The sequence below is a fragment of the Falco cherrug genome, chromosome 9 (assembly GCF_023634085.1).
Source record: "Falco cherrug isolate bFalChe1 chromosome 9, bFalChe1.pri, whole genome shotgun sequence".
Taxonomy (NCBI): Eukaryota; Metazoa; Chordata; class Aves; order Falconiformes; family Falconidae; genus Falco; species Falco cherrug.
Genome location: NC_073705.1, coordinates 19289559 through 19309275, shown reverse-complemented (window position 1 = coordinate 19309275; position 19717 = coordinate 19289559). Strand labels below are relative to the sequence as shown.

The 19717-nt window shown below is 41.1% G+C and overlaps 1 protein-coding gene across 1 annotated transcript in view; it reads left to right on the top strand.

Annotated features, from left to right (window-relative positions):
• The first annotated feature begins 300 nt into the window (after nt 1-300).
• Nucleotides 301-19717, top strand: part of INPP5F (inositol polyphosphate-5-phosphatase F) — a 44648-nt gene continuing 25231 nt past the window's right edge. The window contains exons 1-2 of the mRNA XM_055720338.1: nt 301-650; nt 15701-15781. Coding sequence (XP_055576313.1) covers nt 554-650; nt 15701-15781 — 178 coding nt within the window. The 5' untranslated portion in view covers nt 301-553. The remainder of the gene's footprint in view (nt 651-15700; nt 15782-19717) is intronic.

Sequence of the window (19717 nt, the reverse complement as noted above, 5' to 3'; positions counted from 1 at the left end):
GCCCCAGCCCGTCCCGGCGGTTGTTGCCGGTTTCCCCCGCGGCGGAGGAGAGGGCAGTGTCACCGTTCACCGTCACCACCACCACCTCCCCCCTCACCGCTGCGCCTCAGCCCGGCCCGGTGTGCCCCCCCTTCCCGGTGCCCCTGCGGGCCCCAGCTGAGGGCAGCGGCCTGAAGGGAGCGCCGCGGGGCGGGCAGCAGCGGGAGCCCCGCCCCTCGCAAGCCCCGCCCACCGCCGCGTTCCTCCTTTAAGCGCGCAGCGAGGCATTGACGGGCAGCGTCACGTGCGGCGGCGGGGCCGGAACCGCGGTTCGTGCCCAGCCGGCCGAGGAAGCGCCCTTGGCCGGGACCCGCTGGGCTCTCTGCGGCAGCGCGCCTGCGCGCCCCCGCGTTCGGCTCGGGAGCGCGCCCCAGCCCGGCCCTCCCACTTTCGGCTCGGCGTGCGCGCGCGGGAGCCGCGCGGCTGCGGAGCGGCGGGAGCGCCCCGCTCACCCACCCTCCCTCCCTCCCTCCCTCCCTCCCGGCGGCGGCACGGAGGGCGGCGGCGTGCGGGGATGGAGCTGTTCCAAGCCAAGGACCACTACATCCTGCAGAGCGGGGAGCGGGCGCTGTGGTGCAGCCGGCGGGACGGCAGCCTGCAGCTGAGAGCCGGTGAGCCCCCGGGGCCGGGGCTGCTGGGGCCGGCGGGGCGCGCCTCCGTGCCCGCTTCCTGTGTGAGGCAAGGCGGGCCGCGACCCACCCGCCCGGGGCGCCCTCGCCGGGGGCCGCTGGCGGGAGGGACCGGTGGCAGCGCGCTGAGGGGAAGGGCGGCGGCGCTGCCCCCTGAGGGGACCGCGGCGGGCGGCGGTGCCGAGCCGCGGCTGAGGGTGGGTGGGGGGCGGCGGCGGCGGCGGTGGTCGGTCCTGCGGACCTCGGCCCTCCGCGGGCGGGACCGGCCGCCTTCCCTTAGCCCCCGCGGGGCGAGCCCGGGCCGCCGCCGTGCCCGGTGCGCGGGGCCAAGCCGCGGGGCGGGAGGTCACCCGTGTCCCGGCGCCGGTGGCCCGGCGGGAGAAGCGCCTCCTGCGGGTTCGTCCGCATCCTTGCGCGGGGTGTTTATCTTTGTGCACGACAGTGGGGCTGCCCGCGCAGCCCGGTAGTCGGTAACGTTGGGAGGCATCTGGTCACCGTGATGGGAGCATCCGTAAATCAGAAGGGCCATCTTGTGTTGGTGCCAGCCTTATGTAAGTGATGCTTGCAAGTGTCTCTGAGTGGTGAGCGCATCTTTGGATAAACGCAGTCCCTGGTCCCCCCTTCCAGGAGGAACTGAACAGGTGTCTATACTTGGGAGATGTTCTCCAGTTCTTCTAGCGGTTATAGGTAGCATAGCTGACAATCGCAGGGGAGGACGATGTGTGTTACTGTCAGGCTGAAGAGACGGCAGTAGGAACAAAACCTGCAGATATACCGAGTTATGTTAATGGAAATTTTGCAGCAGTGCTAATTACAAGACCCTGCTGGAGAGCTTAGTCAGTAAAGGTGCCTGTAAAATGAAATACCATCCCTAGAAATCGGCTTGCTTTGAGTAATACATGTAGCTTAGATGTAAAGGAGTATTGTGTACTTGTGTAGAAGTTAAAAATACTCAGAATAGCTAGATGCTTCACCAAATATGTGACAGGTTCCACTGGGATCTGTGTTACGCCAAAAAAGCCAGTTAAGCATGCGTATGGCCAGGTTGGCTGAGTACAGTATGCTTCAGCTTTTTTTGACTGACTGGAAGAACTTTCTATGTAAACATCAAATACCATTGTTATCTGTATTTATCCAAAAAACTGTTTTTCATACTGGTCTTTCTTGTGCTATGTTTTCATACTTGAGTCATGTCTTGTCAGTGCAACTTGTTCACATCCTTTAGATAAAATTACAGTCCATCTCAAGTTAATGTGACTTTTGTCCAGCAGCTTTACTTATGGTTCAAAGTCCAGTAACACTTTGATTTATCAATCACCTTATAAAATACTTGATGTTATGTTAGCAAACAATATTGCTAGTCAATGGAATACATGTTTTTTACAGGGAGGGGAAAACCCCAACTATCAGTTTTAGATTTGCGATGGTTATAATAATCTGCCTAGGCATAAAAGCTCTTACTGGACCCAGAGTAATAAAGGCAGACTAGTGAACTGCAGTTCTGGAGATAGCGTTTGAAGGCTTTAATTTTAAAAGCATTCAGTTGCTTGTTTTCATGCAGCCATTGCTGTGATTTTTTTTTTTTTTTTTTTCTTTTGAAGACCATTAACTTCATGGAGGCTTTGCCAGTGCCCAGCAGTTTATCTGCGTGCTGCTCAGCAGCATTTTGTCCTTAGCCTACCTTTTAAATTTTCAGTCAGTATGCATGTGATCCCTATTGTATGTGACCTACAGATTAATGAAAGGTAATATGACACTGAATTCTCTTAGTCTGCTTCAAACTCTTGATTGTTAGTCATGCTTTCCCATTTCAATGTCTGTAGTTTTGTTTGTCCAACCCTATCTGTGGATCATCTTACTGAAAGTGGGCTCTAGGGCTGTGAAATGAAATACCTTAATATGTTGAAAATAAGCCCAAGAAAGAAACAGTTCTTTTGCAAGAAGTATTTCTTTGATCGGTAGCTCTTGCTTGTATTAAAACAAAGCTGGATATCCTTAAGTTTACAATTTTATTGCATTTGACCATTTATAATCAAGGCCACTGTCCGGATATGAGTAAATGGATTACTGTGTGATGAGTCAGTGCCATATTAAAAAAAGCAAAGTCATAACTTGTGTTTGTTGACATGTTTAGTAGTCTGTCAAAAGGCTATAATGTAACTGTGTCTTTACTTGGTTTTGGAGCCCTTGGTTTTATTCTGCCCCACAGAGGCTGTTCTGAATTAATCTTTATACATTCAGGGGCTGAAATAGATAATATTGGCAAACCTTGCAAAGTACTGCTTTATGTGATGGGTCTGAACCTAAAGAGCTGATGCTAAGGTCTGTAATACTCTCCTCCTTCAGCTGTAAAGGCATGCTCAGAAATCTGCTCATCTTGAAAGCTGGATTTGTGACCTCTTCAAATCATGGAGAGAACAGCTTGAATTAAAAAAGGCAAAAATAACTTGGTAAATATTTGCTGTAAGCAAAGTCTGAGGCTGGCCCTAGTTTAAAGGATGTCTGCCTGTGTTTACAAGATGTTTCTGGTGGTTTTTTTCTCTGAAGTGAAAGCACTAATGAGTCACCTGCAGGAAATCCATGAATCATTTTGGCATCATAGATTTTGTTAGGAATTTAGCTGTCTACAGTATACTTTTTTCCTTAGTGTAGTGAAAAAACATGGGTTGTTCACCTGTGCTTTAAATATTTTACTTCAGATCTTGATTGGAATTTCACTCTTGGTTTACTCTGTTTATGCTCGGCTTGGCTGTTCCTGATTGGTAGTTCTACACAGATCACAAACATTGTTTTATTGATATTGTTAGTATAAGTTATTTATTTATATATGCATGTAGATAGATATATAGGAACGAGCAAAAGTGAAAACGCTGACTTCTTGCAATTTGCTTATCAGCAGAAGAAGGAATGAGACTATGGGGTGAAAACTTATATTACCATTGTATTTGTCAATAATACTTTGGGCAGTAGTGCCATATTGAATAGGATTGGGAATAGTAGTACTAGTAATAATGCTGGTTCCCACCACCCTGGAGGAAAAAACCCAAAACATGAGATGAAGTGATACATAGACTGGAATTATTATAACATAGCTTTTGGGGACTTCATGCCTGAAGACTTGGTTGCCTTGGGCTGTGAGAGTAAGGTGGTGGTAAGGTGTGCCTTACCTCTGGAGTTGTAACTACAGCCAAACGAGCACTTGTTTGTTTTAAACGCTTTAGGAAATTAGTATTACGGTACTGATTTTCATCTGTTATAAATGGTTGTGAATCAGCAACTAAAGCAATGACTCTTGAATACTTTTAATGAGACATGTTGCCATACTATTTTCAGAGGATCAGGGGACAGATTTCAGGTTGGGTGTCATAGTCTGATGTGTGAAATCTTCTCTGAATCATGAATCGTAAGGCCATCTAATATTCTAACTACGTGCGCATGCCTTACTCCTCAAAGGCATTACAGGAGGCATGTAGGAATTGCATGTCAGAATTCCCAAGCTGTTCCTCATGATTGTAGACTGGAGCAGAAGAGCAGTTCCTTTGTTTGAAGTCCAGTGCCTGTATGTGCTCAAGTGAAGACCTTATGAATAGCGTAAGGAGCAATGCCACTGGTATCAATAGGTTTATCAGTAGGTTTAAGACTACAGAACAGTCCTAAGCATGGTGCTGAGGGATGATGGCCTGAGTGCTGCTAACTCGTGCTACCAAATGAAGTATTTCATACCAAACTGACTTCCTGAATTTCAGCAGTATGTCTTGAAACTGCCTGTCTATTCTGGAAAACGAATTCCTGAGGAGGCAGTTGTAGCTTCAGAAAAATTACCTCCCTATTTCAGGTTACTTCATAAGGAACCTCAAACTGTTTTTTGACACTCTTTAGCTACAGTGGTTGCTGAACTGTTTCTCACCTTTGCCTGCTCATTCTATTCCCTCTTTTCTGTACACTTAGCTGTCAGCACAACATACTTGTGACGTATGTGACAAACCAGATGTCAGAACTGATCCGTATTAGCTGCAACCCAGCAAGAATGTATGCTTAAAAAATCTTGAGCAGTTAGATCGCTGTTGTTGCTTGTACCCTCTCACAGAAGAGAGCAGAGATGACTAGGGGAAAGGAGTGGGGTGCTGTATATCCCTTCATCTGACAGAATATTACATACATTAGTCAATTTTGTAGCTTCTGGCTGTGAGGTGAGATCCTCAAATTTCTTTACCAGAGAGAAATTTTCTACTTTCATTAAGATCTACTTTTTAATTCCATCCATGATTCTCTTTACAGAGCATAGTAAACCTAAACCTGAGACTTCAGTGGGTCGTAGTATGCTCTATCCTAACCTGGTGAAAATTAAATAAATGTTGAAGTGAGATGTTCCTTTGGTTTCTTGATGCGTCTTAGTAGCAGATGACTATATGAATTGAATGTAACAAGAGTGTTCCTGGTCCCCCCCTTTTTTTTCTTCCCCTTTTCCTTATATCAAGACATCTGGAAATGGCAAACTTATCCCAGCTCAAATGCATAGGTGACTTGGATTACTGCTCACACTGAAAACATTTCAGGTTTGAAATAAATACATGAAAAACCTCTTAAGTTTGATATGCTGTTGCTCCTGGACATTCCCTCCCCCCCCCTCCCCCCCTCCGATTAAAGTGGATCTGTAATTCAGGTGGATTTTTGTGGTTTATATTTTGCTGCAGAGGTCAGACATGTCTTTGGGCTAGTATTAACTAAATAATGAATAGGCAATGGCACAGTAACTGCAACTGAAATACTTAGAACAGAAGGCACTGACAGGTAGCAGCCTTTAAACTAAGAAGGGTTTGCATCTGTATCAATGTCTTGTGGTTTTTTGATCTGTGAATACTGTTGTTCTTACTAGGTTCTTTCACAGTTTAACAGTGTGGGTGATATTTCAGTTGTATGTGTAAAGAAACTTTAGCATTTTAAGTGACTTAAGTTTTCAACTGAACTGTAGGAAAAGGTGACCATTTGTGTTCTTATGCCACTTATGTTCTTTCAAAACAACTGTTGTTGATTGGAATGTGATTTTTTTTTAAAAAAAATATTTTAATGGTCTTTAATTGATACTATTAAGCATACAGAAGAGACCTTATGTTGCTGAAGTTACACCACAGAAAGAATGGTTAATGCTGTAGTTTAAGCTGGAGGGTGTAAATTTAAGACCAGACAGCGTTGGGTAACTTTAGGAAGTGATGTGGTGGGCAGTGGGCTGCTTGCTGGTAACAAAAGAGTGAGGCTGAAAACAAGAGAATGTTTTCTCTTGGTTCGCTTCCAAACTGCTGTGCTGTATGGGAGGTCCACCAGGAGCCCTGAGATGTCAAAGGACTTTACAGTAACTTCCACTAAATACTTCCCTCAAACTGTGAGACTTCTCAGATGGTTTGGAATTTTCTTTTAGAAGCAAGTTCTTCAGTGCAATATCAAACAGGTCTTAATTTGTAGCTTTATTAAATAGTGAATTTGTGTTTCAGAAAACCATTATGCTAGGGTTGTGTATTAAGACTCAAGGCTCACAGTTTGGCAGACTGTACTTTTTTCCCCTCAGATGTCTCAAAGATTTGTGACTAGTGACAAGAGGGGTTTTTTTTTGTCAGTGTTCAGAGGCTTCATGATTCATGTTATAAAGAACGTGAATTTTTAATATACGTAGAGGTTTTGAGAGAAAAAGATACAAACTGGGTAATTCAAAATTTGCTTCTCATCAAGTGTTAAACTTATTAAAATCGCATTTATAGTAGTTCATCAACTGTTCTGGATTTGTTATAAAAGTGTGTATGGTTACTCTAATTAAGAAATTCACATGCACAACTAAATCTGTATTTCTTGAAAACCCGCTCTCCTATTTATTAAACAACAACAACCTTTTCCCAGTTTATCTTCAGTTGTGGTTTAGCCATATCACTTATTCTTACAAGAATCATTTGCAGAAAACTTACCCAGGAGACAATACTTGTTGTAAGATAGAACATGAAAACAGTCCATTGAGGAGGGATGTTCCTATGGGTATTTGCAGGTTTCTTCTTCTCCCTCTGCTTAAACCTTTTGTGAAGTGCTCGGATTCCTGTCTGTGGAGTTAAGGCTTCCAGCTGATAGTCATCACTTCTATCAGCTGATCATATTCTAATTATATCCTTCTTTGTCAAAATCATTGCATTTCCCAGGTCTTCATAGGAAGCTAGTAGGAATGGAGTGTCAAGAAGAGAAGAAGTTGTTGGGCAGATTTCTAGGGAAGGAATTTGGAAATAGTGCAAAACCCTTTTTTTATGAAAGCTTTGCTTTAGTAAACAGGAACATTGATACTCAATGATCGGTTTTATATTCTTGTTCCAAACATCTGTAATTCCTCCCCCAATAAAACATGAGAGAGGTTGTTTGTGTTTGTTTTTTTTTTTTTCCCCTGAAAGCTGAATTGAAATTAATTGAGTTCCATTTGAACACTTAGGTTTTCCTTATAAGGGAGAAATCTTACTTGAATGGAAGCCCTGAAACAGTGTTCATTGTGTCTTTGAAAAACTGAAAACAAGGCATTTTGAGTGTGAAAACTTATGGTCTATTTTGAGTACTGTAGTTAAGTCTTTATTTCTGATAAAATGTTAGGGATCGTAAGCAAGATCATACTGAGATGCTGAAATAAATGGTATAAAGTGCCAGCACTGTGCAAAACAGAATTCTGAGCAAATTTAAAAGTATATGACCTTGCCCAAGAGGTAGTTGCAAAATGTAAGTGGCAAATGTGCTGATCTGACATTAATTGTTAACTTCCAGTTTGTTTTCTCCTTGTCCGTTTCTCAGTTTAGGAAAAACGGCAACTTTCCCACATATGACTAATGCTTAAGTTTTTCCCTACGCTGATGTGACCAGGGGAGGCCACGAAGATGACCGGAGGGCTGGAGCCCCTCTCCTACCAGGACAGGCTGGGAGAGCTGGGGTTGCTCAGCGCGGAGAAGGGAAGGCTCCGGGGAGACCTTAGGGCAGCTCCCAGCACCTAAAGGGGCCGACAGGAAAGCCGGGGAGGGGCTTGTTACAAGGATGTGTGGCAACAAGACAAGGGGGAATGGCTTTAAGCTGAAAGAGGGGACATTGAGATTAGATACTAGGGAGAAATTCTTCCCCCTGAGGGTGGTGAGGCGCTGGCACAGGCTGCCCAGAGAGGTGGTACGTGCCCCATCCCTGGGGGTGCTCAAGGCTGGGCTGGATGGGGCTGGGGGCAATTGGTCCGGTGGCAGGTGTCCCTGCCTGTGGTGGGGGGTGGAGTGGGATGGTCTTTAAGGTCCCTTCCAACCCAAACCGTTCAGTGATTCTATGTCTTCCAGTGGTGGTTGAATGATATATTGCTTCTTGTCATTTGATTAGTCAATTTTTCCCCAACAGTTAAAAAAAAAGCTGTGTGGCATGAAATCCTTTACTTTCTGTTCTTGAAACACATGTCAAGTTTTGAGTATAACTCTCTTATTTTGTGTTTGAATTGGTTGTTCCCAATCCATAATTTTTTTCTGCTTTGAATTTGATTAGTTGGGCAGTCAGAGAGGAAAGTTAATTATGGAATGAAAAGAAAAAGTGACAGTGAAGGAAAACCTTTCTCTCATGGTGCTTAGGAAGCATTAACATCAGTTCAGTGATAAATAAAACTTTTTCATAATTGTGACATACTTCTGCTCAATTAATGTTTATCTTTTTTAATTAATGTAATCAAAAAATCTTTTGAGGATGGGGTAGCTTTCTTGCATTCTCTTTAGGATATAGCTGTAACTGTTGAGCAAAATTTTAAAACCGCGTATCTTCAGAATGAGTGAACATAGTGTTTAGGCTGACAGTTTTGTAAGTAGGTTTGAATAAAAACTCTTGCCTTTCTGATGATTTCCCTCTTACAAAGTAAATCAGATTAAAAGAAAATATAGACAGCCTACTGCTTTCCTAGCTTTAAGGGTATACCCACAAACTTGAGCTTTGTTGAAATACCAGCTGAAAGTGGGAATGTGTGTTAATCTGTAATAATATTAATTAGTACAGTGTTGTTACTTTTGGAGGGATAAAAGATATTCTTTCCTTACCTTAGTGTCTTCTGAGAAACTATGTGTGTGCTAGTAGAGGACTTGAGCAGTGTAGAAGAATAAATTGAAATTCCAAAATAAAAAAAACCCACCCAGAACCACTGAGCTTCAGTGGCTTAGTGCCTACTTGCATTTTAAGAGTCACTGCTGGTCACTTGTCTGAATGGTATTTACAGGTTTGTGGGAGGGCTGAGGAGGTGATTCAAATTTCAGGTGGTTGAAATGCATTTAACAGCTTGTGGCATGCATTTAGCCACCTACAGCAGTGGTCTCTAAAATAGGGTGCACATCTCGTGAGGGTGTAGAAGACAGTTCATTGGGGTGTGGGAAGAAAGTATTTTGTACTATTAATAAAGATAAACAGTATTTTAAAATTATTTTATTTAATCCATTTAAAACTCCTATTTTTGTGTTTATATATTATGTATGTTTTATAATGTATGTGATATTAGTACAGTAGGACATGTATCTGGGGTGCATGCTAAAATATCTTTTCACTGGTGTGGTGTGTGATTAAAAATAAGTTTGGAGACCACTGATCTACAGGCTCAAATTCTGTTTGGAGGGGAGACATTTCACCTGGTGACAGCAACTGGTAACAGCAGTTTGTTACCACTTCTAGTACTGGAGTTCCTTGTGCAATTACTTGTAATGCTGGATACTCTCCAGACAACTGAACATTTTCCATGTTTTTACATTTCCCTAGCAGTGCCTGGTGACTCAGGGGACTTTATGACTGCAACAGAATACAAAGAAGTGTTCTTTTATCAAAGTGAGTAGTTGGGTTTCATTTGTGTTAGGTGCTTTCTCTGGGACTTGCATCCTGCTTTTGCAGCAATAATACAGACTTGTATGCCCCCATCCCCACCAATTTAAATCTGTCACTATACAACCTGAATTGTGCTTGAACTGTTCCTGTTCATCTAGGCTGACTTTGAGATATTGAAGAGACGTGTCCAAAGAAACTAAATAACCGTTTCATTTTTCCTAGACACAAGCAGGTAGATGTGTACTTCGTTGTGTGTGCTTCTGTAGCTGAGGCAGGCACTCTGTAAGAAACTTGCATTGAATTACTGTTTAGAAAAGGTGCTTCTCATTGTTGGAGGATAAGCAGGCTTTGTAGCCAGGCTGTGAGGTGTAGTAGCAATGAGAAGACTAATGGATTTTTTTGAAATCCTCCTAGTGTAGGCTGCTTAAGGTGCCTGTGTGTGTGTCAGGTTGGAGTAGTTGTAGTTTAATTTCTCTCAGAGCAAAAGCATTTCAATTATAAGTGACCGAGGGTTCTCAAGACTATGACAAAGGCAGAGCAAGCTGTATAAATGACAAAGATAATTAAAACAGGTGATTAGCTGAAGGGATAACTTGTTTAAAGTTTGGGGGAGGATATGCAACTAAATAAAGTTAACGCTTCATGACAGTTAAGAGCTTGTACTTGTAATACTAAATATCTTAATACTACATCTTTCTGCAATTATAGTAGCTTAAATATAAATTTAGAAATCTGTGCTAAAAATACTTAATTAGCCTAAGTTTTGTTTGCATAAGTAGTACTTTATTTCCTAAAAGAGAAGGAGGTTCAAGTTTATACTCTTTAAGTCTTCCCAGTTAATTCGTAATCTCTTAATCCTGGCTAATATTTCAGAGCACTATTCAATGATGAACTGGAACTTGGAGGCAGACTTTCTTCTGAAAACCCAGAAGAGGTCATAAGGGCTGAACAGTGCTAATAAAGTCTTGTAGTTGTCTTTGATCTAAAGCAGGCACAATTTAAAGAAAAAAAAAATCACAAATCTATGTAAAAATAGTATTGAAGTTTTCTCCTGAAAGTTAATACCAGCTGTCAAAAGTTACATTAGCAAAGCTGAAAGATTTACTTTGGCTATTTACAATGTTCTCAGCTTTAACTTTTTATATATGAATGCCTATCACTTGTATTGAATGGTGGGAATGATTGTGGGAGGTCTGTCAGGAGGAAAGAATTTTTGAAAAATAGTATCCATTCCTGTCTGTGTTTATCCCCTTATATATAAAGTGAGCTTGAAGTTCAGTGAAGTTTTGTATGTTTTTTCCTGTCAGTGTACTCAGCGTAACACCTTCTAGCCAAGGTCCGTTCCTGAAAGCCAGCAAAGTTTGAGGAAGGTAAGAGGAGTATGCTCCCTGAACTACAGCAAAACTGGAAGATAAGTAGTTAGAGCTATTCAATGGATGAACCAAGCAGCCTGTCAGTAGTAAGGCCTGGATTCCAGTGACTACAAATGAAATCTTTTTTTTTTGTGCTGCCTCCCCAGAGGAAGCTGATAGCCTGCCTCTGTACACTCTTCAGACTTTGCCTGGAGTAATTCAGTGTTGAGCAAGTGGCTTATCTCAAAGCAGCGGTTTGTTTTCTTATCAGAATTTGCCTGACCTAGGATCAACTCTGCTGGTGGTAGACTGGAGAAACAGCTAGAAAGCACTTTTGGCTTTTGATGCTTTTCCAAGTTGTTTTTGTATCACCTTTTTCAGGGTTACATTTGTGCAAATACAAAGAATTAAAGAAACTTCATCTGTCCTTGCGTGACCCTACATCACTGCTGTAAGCTCTGAGGGGTGCTGGTGGAAGTAATAGCATCAAAGCTGGTTTTGTTCTGAATTTGTGACGGAAGCTCTATTGTGCTGCAACTACAATGCTGATACCATCACTGTGCAGGGCAACATGTCCTCAGCGCTCGTTAATCTCTGACGGGAAGCAGCAAAAAGCAGCAATGCTTATTTCAATAGCTGGAATTTAGTTAGTGGGATAAGGGAAAGAATGAACAATTTTGTACTTGGGAATGAAAACTTGGTAGGCAAGTACATATGTCAGAGTATTAAGGGCATGTGTTAAGGCTTATCAAACCCTGGCAATGCTTTAAAAATTAAAACATACTGAGGACACTGGAGAACTCCCCGAGTCAGGGAAGATCTTCCATGGGGTTCAGCTTGCTGCATATAGTGACTTTGTTTGTACATAGCTTCCTACTTTTGGCTTGGATGGACAAGGGCTATTTTGACAGGGCTCATTATCACCAGCACAGTACTGTCAGAAGCCTGTTTTAACAACATTGCTCTGCAGTTTCAGGTTCTAAGGTCTTTATTCCTGACTGTCTTGAGTTTCAAGAGATCACTAGACTACTAGTGTGTCTATAGGAAGATTAGTGGTATTGATAAATTGTATTTCAGATTATATCTCAAAAGCATTCAGTCTTATTTTGGAGTAGAGGAAGGTTCAGTGTTTCCTTCGATAGAGCCTTGTGGTAGTTAATTCTTCTTAATAAGACATTTCTTAAAAAAAAAGGGGGGGGGGGAGGAAAATAAATGCTCAGACTTTCCATGTGTTGTTTCAGCATTCAGAAATGTGGCTGCATGTCTCTTACCTGAAAACTTTCAAATGAGGATTTTCAGTTTTGTTTTGTATGGTTACTTTTTCCCCCTTGGCTTTAAAAAATAGAAATACAATCTGTAACGTGTATCACTGTCTACCAACTTATGCTGCCTTTTAAATTCCGTATTTTACAGTTAAAGACTAATCTCTGACAGGCTTGCAGTTAGCCTTCTTCGATCTCTGTATATTTAGAATTGTTAGATAAGCAAAGATTAAGTTGTTTATGGTTTTCAAAGGTACAAGATGGTGGCCAAAGATAGCTGCTGCCGGAATTGCCAGGCAGACTAAATGACTGCAAGTGAACAGTCTGGAACAATTTTACAGTATTAGCCAAAAGCTGGAGACAGCTTCTTCCAAAACAGAATAAATAGAACCACACTGAACATGAAAGCCCCTATTCTTTGGGGGTGGGTGGGTGAATTATAGTTAAACCTTTTAATTTGGTTCATCCATCTTACACTCTGGAAATGTACTCCTCAAGAGCAAGAGGTTCATATCGGTATTTACTGTAGTGATGTTTATCCATCAGATCGGGTGTTGACTTTGAGTTGAGCTATGGCTGTTGCACAGGAGACTGAGGACCAAAGTTCTGATCAGGTCAGAACCAGGCGTGTTTTATTTAGTTTAAACAACTAGCTTTCTTCTGTGCTGTCACACATACTTTTCTATAGACTATTTCTAGAGAATTTTCCAAGTGTAAGAAAAATAATCCTGTGATACTGTCACCAAAAAGTCAGTGTGATTCCACAATTAGTATTTTTTTCAGTCTACAGGTGCTTCTCCTGTAAACTTCTTTGCATTTAGGTTTTCTTGGACATTGAAAAAGAAGTTAATTTCCTCAAGTGTTGCTAAATATGTGCCTTTTTTTTTTTTTTTTTTTCCCCTGTGCCCTGCCTTCTCCATGGAAAACTTTGAAATAGTCAGCTTTCACTGTTAGTAGCTTGATAATCACACTTATCTCAAGAGCCAGTGCTGCCCAGCTGGTGGGTCCATATTTGCTGTTTTTAAAGTATTGGGTGTTTAACTCCAAACGCATTTTTTTTTCTTTTTCCTAAAGCTCATCTATACTTTAAGTGAACATAGGACTGCAAGTTTAGAGTCAGTTCTCCTTCTGCCTCTGTACTACTGGGGAGAAGTATTCCTGTAGAAGTCTTGGACATTGTGTATGATTATGTCTAGGGCTACATATATCAGAGTAACCCACAAAACTAATAAACAGCTTCGTAAGACCCACTAGTCCTGCAGTTCCCAGTGCCAGTCTCCTTAAGTGCTTTTGCAGGCAAGTCTAAACTATATTTTCCTTATATCTATAATAAAAAAGTCTTGTTCTCTTGTTTTTTTTTTTTTCTTGTAAGCTACTAGAAGAAAACCTCACTTACTATCCAGAGCTTTCCCACTAATATCCCTTGTTGTAGTAGGAAATCAATGGTTTAAAGAGACTGAGATGGTATCTTGGATTACTAAGCTTGTAGTAGCTATGGCAAGCCTTCAGTGGTTTGCTTCTTCAAATTCCTCCCGTGCCTAGCTTTTTTTGGCTGATTGATGTTTCTAGCTCCCACAGTGGAATATGAATGTGGAGGTCAGTTGCAGAGATGGCAAAAGGTACGTGAAGTCTGAGACAATACAGCTGTAGAAAGTTCCTGGGTGTGAAGACAAGACTCTGAGATTGTGTGAGTGAACTGGGAAAGAAGGTGGAAGATTCTGGAGTGAGGAAAGCTACCTGTGATCCTCATAAGTGTGATAGCACAGATTTTCCATGCAGCACACAGATGCTCTTGCATGTTATTTGGACTGGAACTCTGATCTCAGGTTCCTAGAACTTGTTTTGTATGAGCACAACTCTTTGGCATGCAGATACAAGATGAGTTTAGGTACTTCAGCAAGGTTTGAGGGCAAGTGAAGCTGTTCCCACTGTCATAGCCACTGTTAATTTGTAATGCCCGTCTATCTGTATTAGTCTCCTTAAGAACTTCATTGAATTACAGCATGATTCATACTATGTTCTGTGTACACACCAAGTAACTGTCTGTAGCAGTCTTACCACTGGAAGAACCAGGAGTTCCTCTGCAGATGCAGTCCATTAAATGGTACAGCCTGGTTACATATATTAATTTTAGCTCTGTACTGCCTCCTGCAAATACTGTTTTTAATTGTGCTACCATCCGCTCTTAGTTCTTGCGGGTGTGCATACAAGCACATGTGATACATCCCATTTAAATTAGGTCAATTTAGATCTACCCTGACTTCAACCATTTCTATTGTATCTCATGTAAATGTTTGTATTTAATGATTAAATTAGATGAGTGTTGTTTACTAGTAAATGTTATAGTGAAAGCTAGGAATAAATGTGTGTTCTTGGAATAGCAAAGTCCCAATTACAAATGCTTCAAGGAGGGCACAGTGTTTGGAAATAAGTAGGAAAAAAAATCAGAGTATGAGTTGTCATCTGCAGATCTCCAACTTCTGAGAAGAAACTCAGGTCTTACAAATAAAGTGTGTGTAGGTGGATGATGTGTAGCCTTAAGATACTGAGTTTGTTCTTCCAGATGTTCATCTGCTTATACTGGGAGCAAACATATTTTATTTATCTGAATATTAAAACTGGAGAAACTCTTCCACCTTGGAACAGTTGAATTTTGGTAGATAATAACAAACTCTTTGTTCTTGGTATAGAAAAACCTTCTCCTTTGCAAGTTTGCTCTCTCCTAGAGAGATAGATATTAATAGCTTTTAAGGATTTGTTTTCACTTAAGACTTGACTTACAGAATTTATTTTTTCCCACAGTCTTGAACTCTTGACAGATACTACACCACTATTAGAAACTCTTATTGAGTATCAACAATGTCTTATCTGTGTGACCACAGTATACTCTTCACCTTTGTTATCTTACTGATTTGTATCAAGTGATGGCTTGAATGCATGTTGAGAGGAGTACCCTTCAGATTATACAGTTAATGGTGTTGCCTTCCTGCTTTCTCTCCTACTTCCTACATACTTAACTGGAATTCCTTCATGGTAGGAGAACCAGAAACCTAAAACTTAGTTCTTTGATATTCCGTATAGCTGTTGAGAATTTTTAAAAAAAGAGGAAGTGTGTGCGTGTGCACGTATATAGGAAGAGGATGTGAAACTAGTAGTAGTTAAGAAAGGAACAGGAGAGAGCTGGGACGGAAAGTTAACTTCTGCTAGGTTTTTGAAGCTATATAACTAGCTTAGTGACCTGTATTAGATTTCACTACAGCCATGTAAAATTTCACTTAAGTTACAAATTCTAATGGGTATTGGAAGAATTAAGCCTCCATGAAGTTGAATTACAGTAGCTCAAAACAATTATGTATTTTTTTCTGAAATATGTGGGGTAGGGTTTTACATTGGAAACTTTGTAATTTGGTCATAGCTACTTGGTAACAAGCAAAAATAGAACAGCATGTATGTTACTCATTGCAGGAGTCATGGTGATTTTCTGCTCTGAGGTGGGGAAAGTGGAGAGAATTACCATCACTGAATTAATTGTCCTGTTGAGTTTACTTTAAAAAAACCAGGAATTTGTTCTGTTTTGCAGCCACTGATCTTCTTTTGGCTTGGAATCCCATTTGTCTGGGCCTGGTAGAGGGAGTCATTGGTAAAGTTCAGCTTCATACAGGTATGTGGTTGTTTGGTGGGTGTTTGTGGTATGTGTGATTTTTTTTTTTTTTTTTTTCCTGTGTGTGTGTGTGTTTTGTTTTTTTTTTTCTTCTAGTGCACTTGTTTTAAAGTCAGTGATACTACAGATAATACTATGTAGCTCAAATGGAATTATGTAGTGTTCTTTGCAACAGAGGAGTACTCCCCAAGTGTGTGAACTTGCCCAAATGCTGTGGATGCTAGTTCCTCTACTTCACAGCATATATTTTAGTTTGTCACTGTCATGTAAAACTGGAGAGCCACATTCACAAAGAGTAGAAATTTGTGGTTTTAGTTCTATCTGAGGCTCCATGTGAAAGATATAAAATTCTTGCACCTTTTTAAATAAACTTTTCAAGCAGATTTCTTGTTGTTCTTCTATGATGTAGTGGAAAAACTAATGATGGAAGTTTTCACAAACATATAGTGCTTGAATTCTCAATGCTGTATGAAAACCTGAAGAATAATTACTACCTTGGTAGATGACTATTTGAAAGTAAAAGGAATACTTAAACTTATTTGTAGGTAAATGTAAGACACTGCTATAAAATGAAAGCAGACATAGAATGCGGTGTGATTTAATGTTAAGCCTGTCTCTAACTGATTCTAGCAATTTTGTCTTGTCAAATAAGGTTAGTACTCTTCTAGCTTTAGTCAGCTGCAAAGTCCTGTAGCTGTAATGTTTATTTTGATATATACCAGCATTCTCTAAAAAGATTCTTCTGCCAATAGAACTCTGGATATCGATTTACCAACAGGTAGGAAAGCTAGCTGTTGAACTCCGCTTCCCTTACTGTGCGCTGCTCTTTTTGTGAATGCTTAGACCCTGCATTTAAAGTAGTGCCTGGCAGTATGATCAATACAGGTAAAGTTTCAAGTGTGTTCCAGGATAGCAGGATGGATTAAGAAATGGATCAGATGTTTGTGGTCTGTTGAATAGAAACGGATAAGTCAAGGTGGCAGTGGTATACTAGCAATAGGGGAGGGAGGAAAATGGGGACTGGTACAGCACTGGCCATGGCATGTTTAGGCCATGACAGATTTAGTTCTGGGAAGTGCTTGGGTCGATAGTTACTGTAACCCCTAGGTCTCCTTTCTGAGAATAGTAGTTCAGAGCCCATCTCTCCAGGAAGTTTATGATTGTGTCGTCTTTCCAGTTGCATCACTTAATCTTCTTTGAATTTCACCTGATATTTTTGTCTGTGCTCACCCTACAGATCTGTTCCGCCATCACTTTTCAGGTCTGATGATACACAGTGGTTCAGACTGCCATCTCACTTTCTCTTCTCCTCATCTAGGTTGTCTGTGCCGTTCAGGATGAATGATGGCTAAACTCCAGTAATGACCTATTTCTCCTGTGGGAAAATACTCAATGATTGTTTTTTTAGCATGTGTGTTGGTGGGGTTTTTTTTTGTAAGTTTGGTTTTGTGGTTGGTTTTTGTGTGTGTGTCCGTCCCCCAACCGAGCACTTAGGTACACAAAGACCTCTGCACCCCCCCTCCTCACCCCACGGGGTCTAGTATAAAAGCTTTTGAAGGGGAGACCTTGTCACATGCTTTCTGGAAGGTCTAGTAGGTTTTGGCAACCGATTATCCTTGCATGTGTGGTTATTGTGAGGCACTTCCTCGGCTTATGAAAGCAGAGTTGGAACTTTCCCCAGCATGTGACGCTTCAATGGGTGCCAGCTTTCTGTTGTCAAGTAAATTAAGATTATCAGGTAATAAGCCTGATATCTAGTCTTCTTTCCATGTGTCCTGTGGAGCTACTGAATCAATTATGCTCATCCAGGCACTTCATTCAGTTGCTGCTTAGGCCAGTGGAAGCATTCTGTTACCTCTCTGCCTGGTTTAGATGATACCGTCGCAAACCGTTCACAGACTGTCCCTTCTTGTTGTAGATAATCTGGTATTTAGCGATGCAACCGTCCAGTAAACAGACATTGTTTTCTACCATGAAATGTCTGAAGAAAGATACAGTCTCTAGCTATTTATCCTTAGTCTTCTGCTGAGAACTGCTGTTCCCTTGAATTTGCTGACAGTTGTTGAGTATTCTCTGTTGGGCTTCAGGTGAAACAAGAGGTCTGACTGAGATGTCTTACATAGTCAATTGAAACCTGTTCTCGTCAATGAAATCTCGCTTGAGCTTATTCAAGTGTAGTTTTGTGTTATACTCTAGCTGAATCATCTAGCACTCTGTAACAGTAACCTGTCTTCATTAGTTATTCTTGTATCAATCTTTGTCACCTGGAAACTTTATCAGCAGCAGTTTTATAAATATTTAACATTGCTGGACCATTATCTCTGGACTTAGTAAGAGCACTGTGCTGCAGAAGCTGGGTGAAATGCTTTTCCTCCAGAGCAGCAGGAGGACTTGCTGGTCTGATTTCTCTTCCCCTGTCCCCAGATTATAAGGATCAGAAAACTTAATGTGAAGCTCTGTTGGTTAACTAGAGTCCTGGATGGGCTTGTCCATCTCAGAACCTTGCTATCAGCTATTCTTGGAAAGAAGTACTGGTATGTTTTCGAAAATGTTTAGCACATCCCGACTAATACAGGAAACTTCAAATACGTTTAAGTATTGAAGTTCCTACCTATGTGCTCTAAAGCTGTCACTAAGCCTTATATGCACTTTAATGTCTTGGGCATAAATGCTTGAAAGATTTTTCTTAATGCAAGAGTGCTGCAGTAGTCCTAAAATGACTGTGAAATACCCCTCTGGTCAGTCTTGGGCTGTCCTTAACTTAGCATTGAAATACCATTGCCAAATTCCTGTAACTAGGGATGGGATTTAACTTACTCTTAATCTTGCTGATTTTATTGCTGGCCTAGTACAGGAGAACTTGTAGGAAAGCTTCTGTGGCAGGGAAGCAGCCTTGCAGAAACCAGCTAGCCAATATTACATGGTTTATTTTTCAGTTCTTTGAAGAATTTTTGCCGTGAGAGGGTCAGTTGTACATTTGGACATAACTGCACACTCACACTGGAGATGAAAATCTACTTGAAGTATCATTTGACTCTTCCCCAATACTTAGTCGTCTTTAACATTAAGATGACTTTATTTTTTTGGGTGGGGGGAACCCAGCCAAAAAAAAACCCCTGAACAACAAAACCTTAATTGAATTTCAGAATGCAAGGATATGGTCTCTTAACTTTTTCTGGCCCATCCCAAGATGACTTGTAAGAAAATGTGGAGTAAAAATGGGAATAGAAAGAGAGGGAGTTTAGGATGTGTTGTCAAGATAAGTTACTGAAGCAGAACACTGTGCATCTTCTTGGTACTGGTGCACAATTAAAATTATCTCTGTGTGATCTTGCCAGATAGAGGCAAGCAGATCTCTTGCATAAGCATTGTCATCTTTATAGAATATTAATTTTGGGTTTTTTTGGTCCAGTTAATGTGCATACATACAAAATGTAAGTGTAGCCATTAAATTTCTTTTTGTCAAAATCCCAATACAGAACTAAAAGAGGTGTGGGTTTTTGGTTTGTTTTTTTTTTTGTTAGAATAAAGTAGATGGTAATGGTAGCCTGAAATTGAATCACTTCTGATCAGAGACTACTTCACAAGTTGATCAAACATTGTAGTGCTAGAATATGCTCAGAGTTAATATGGTATATCTAACTATAACCAAAGCTGGGTTTCTTAACTGGTTCCAGCAACTGCCACTTAAGTCAGTCATTGCCACCGCATGTTTTTCTGTTTTTTGGGCAAGGCACATTTATATGCAGTTTAATGTCTGTACTTGCATCAATTTGGTGTGCTCTTCCAGTACTGGTTAATTAAGACCCAAATTAAATGCTGCTCTCAATGTTCCATAGACTCAGAAAACAAGGGAAGTGGAATTCTTTCTTCCCTATCCCCAGGAAAGGAAAGCTTTTTTGTTAGCGTGCCTCTGAGTCTTGATAGAAACAATGA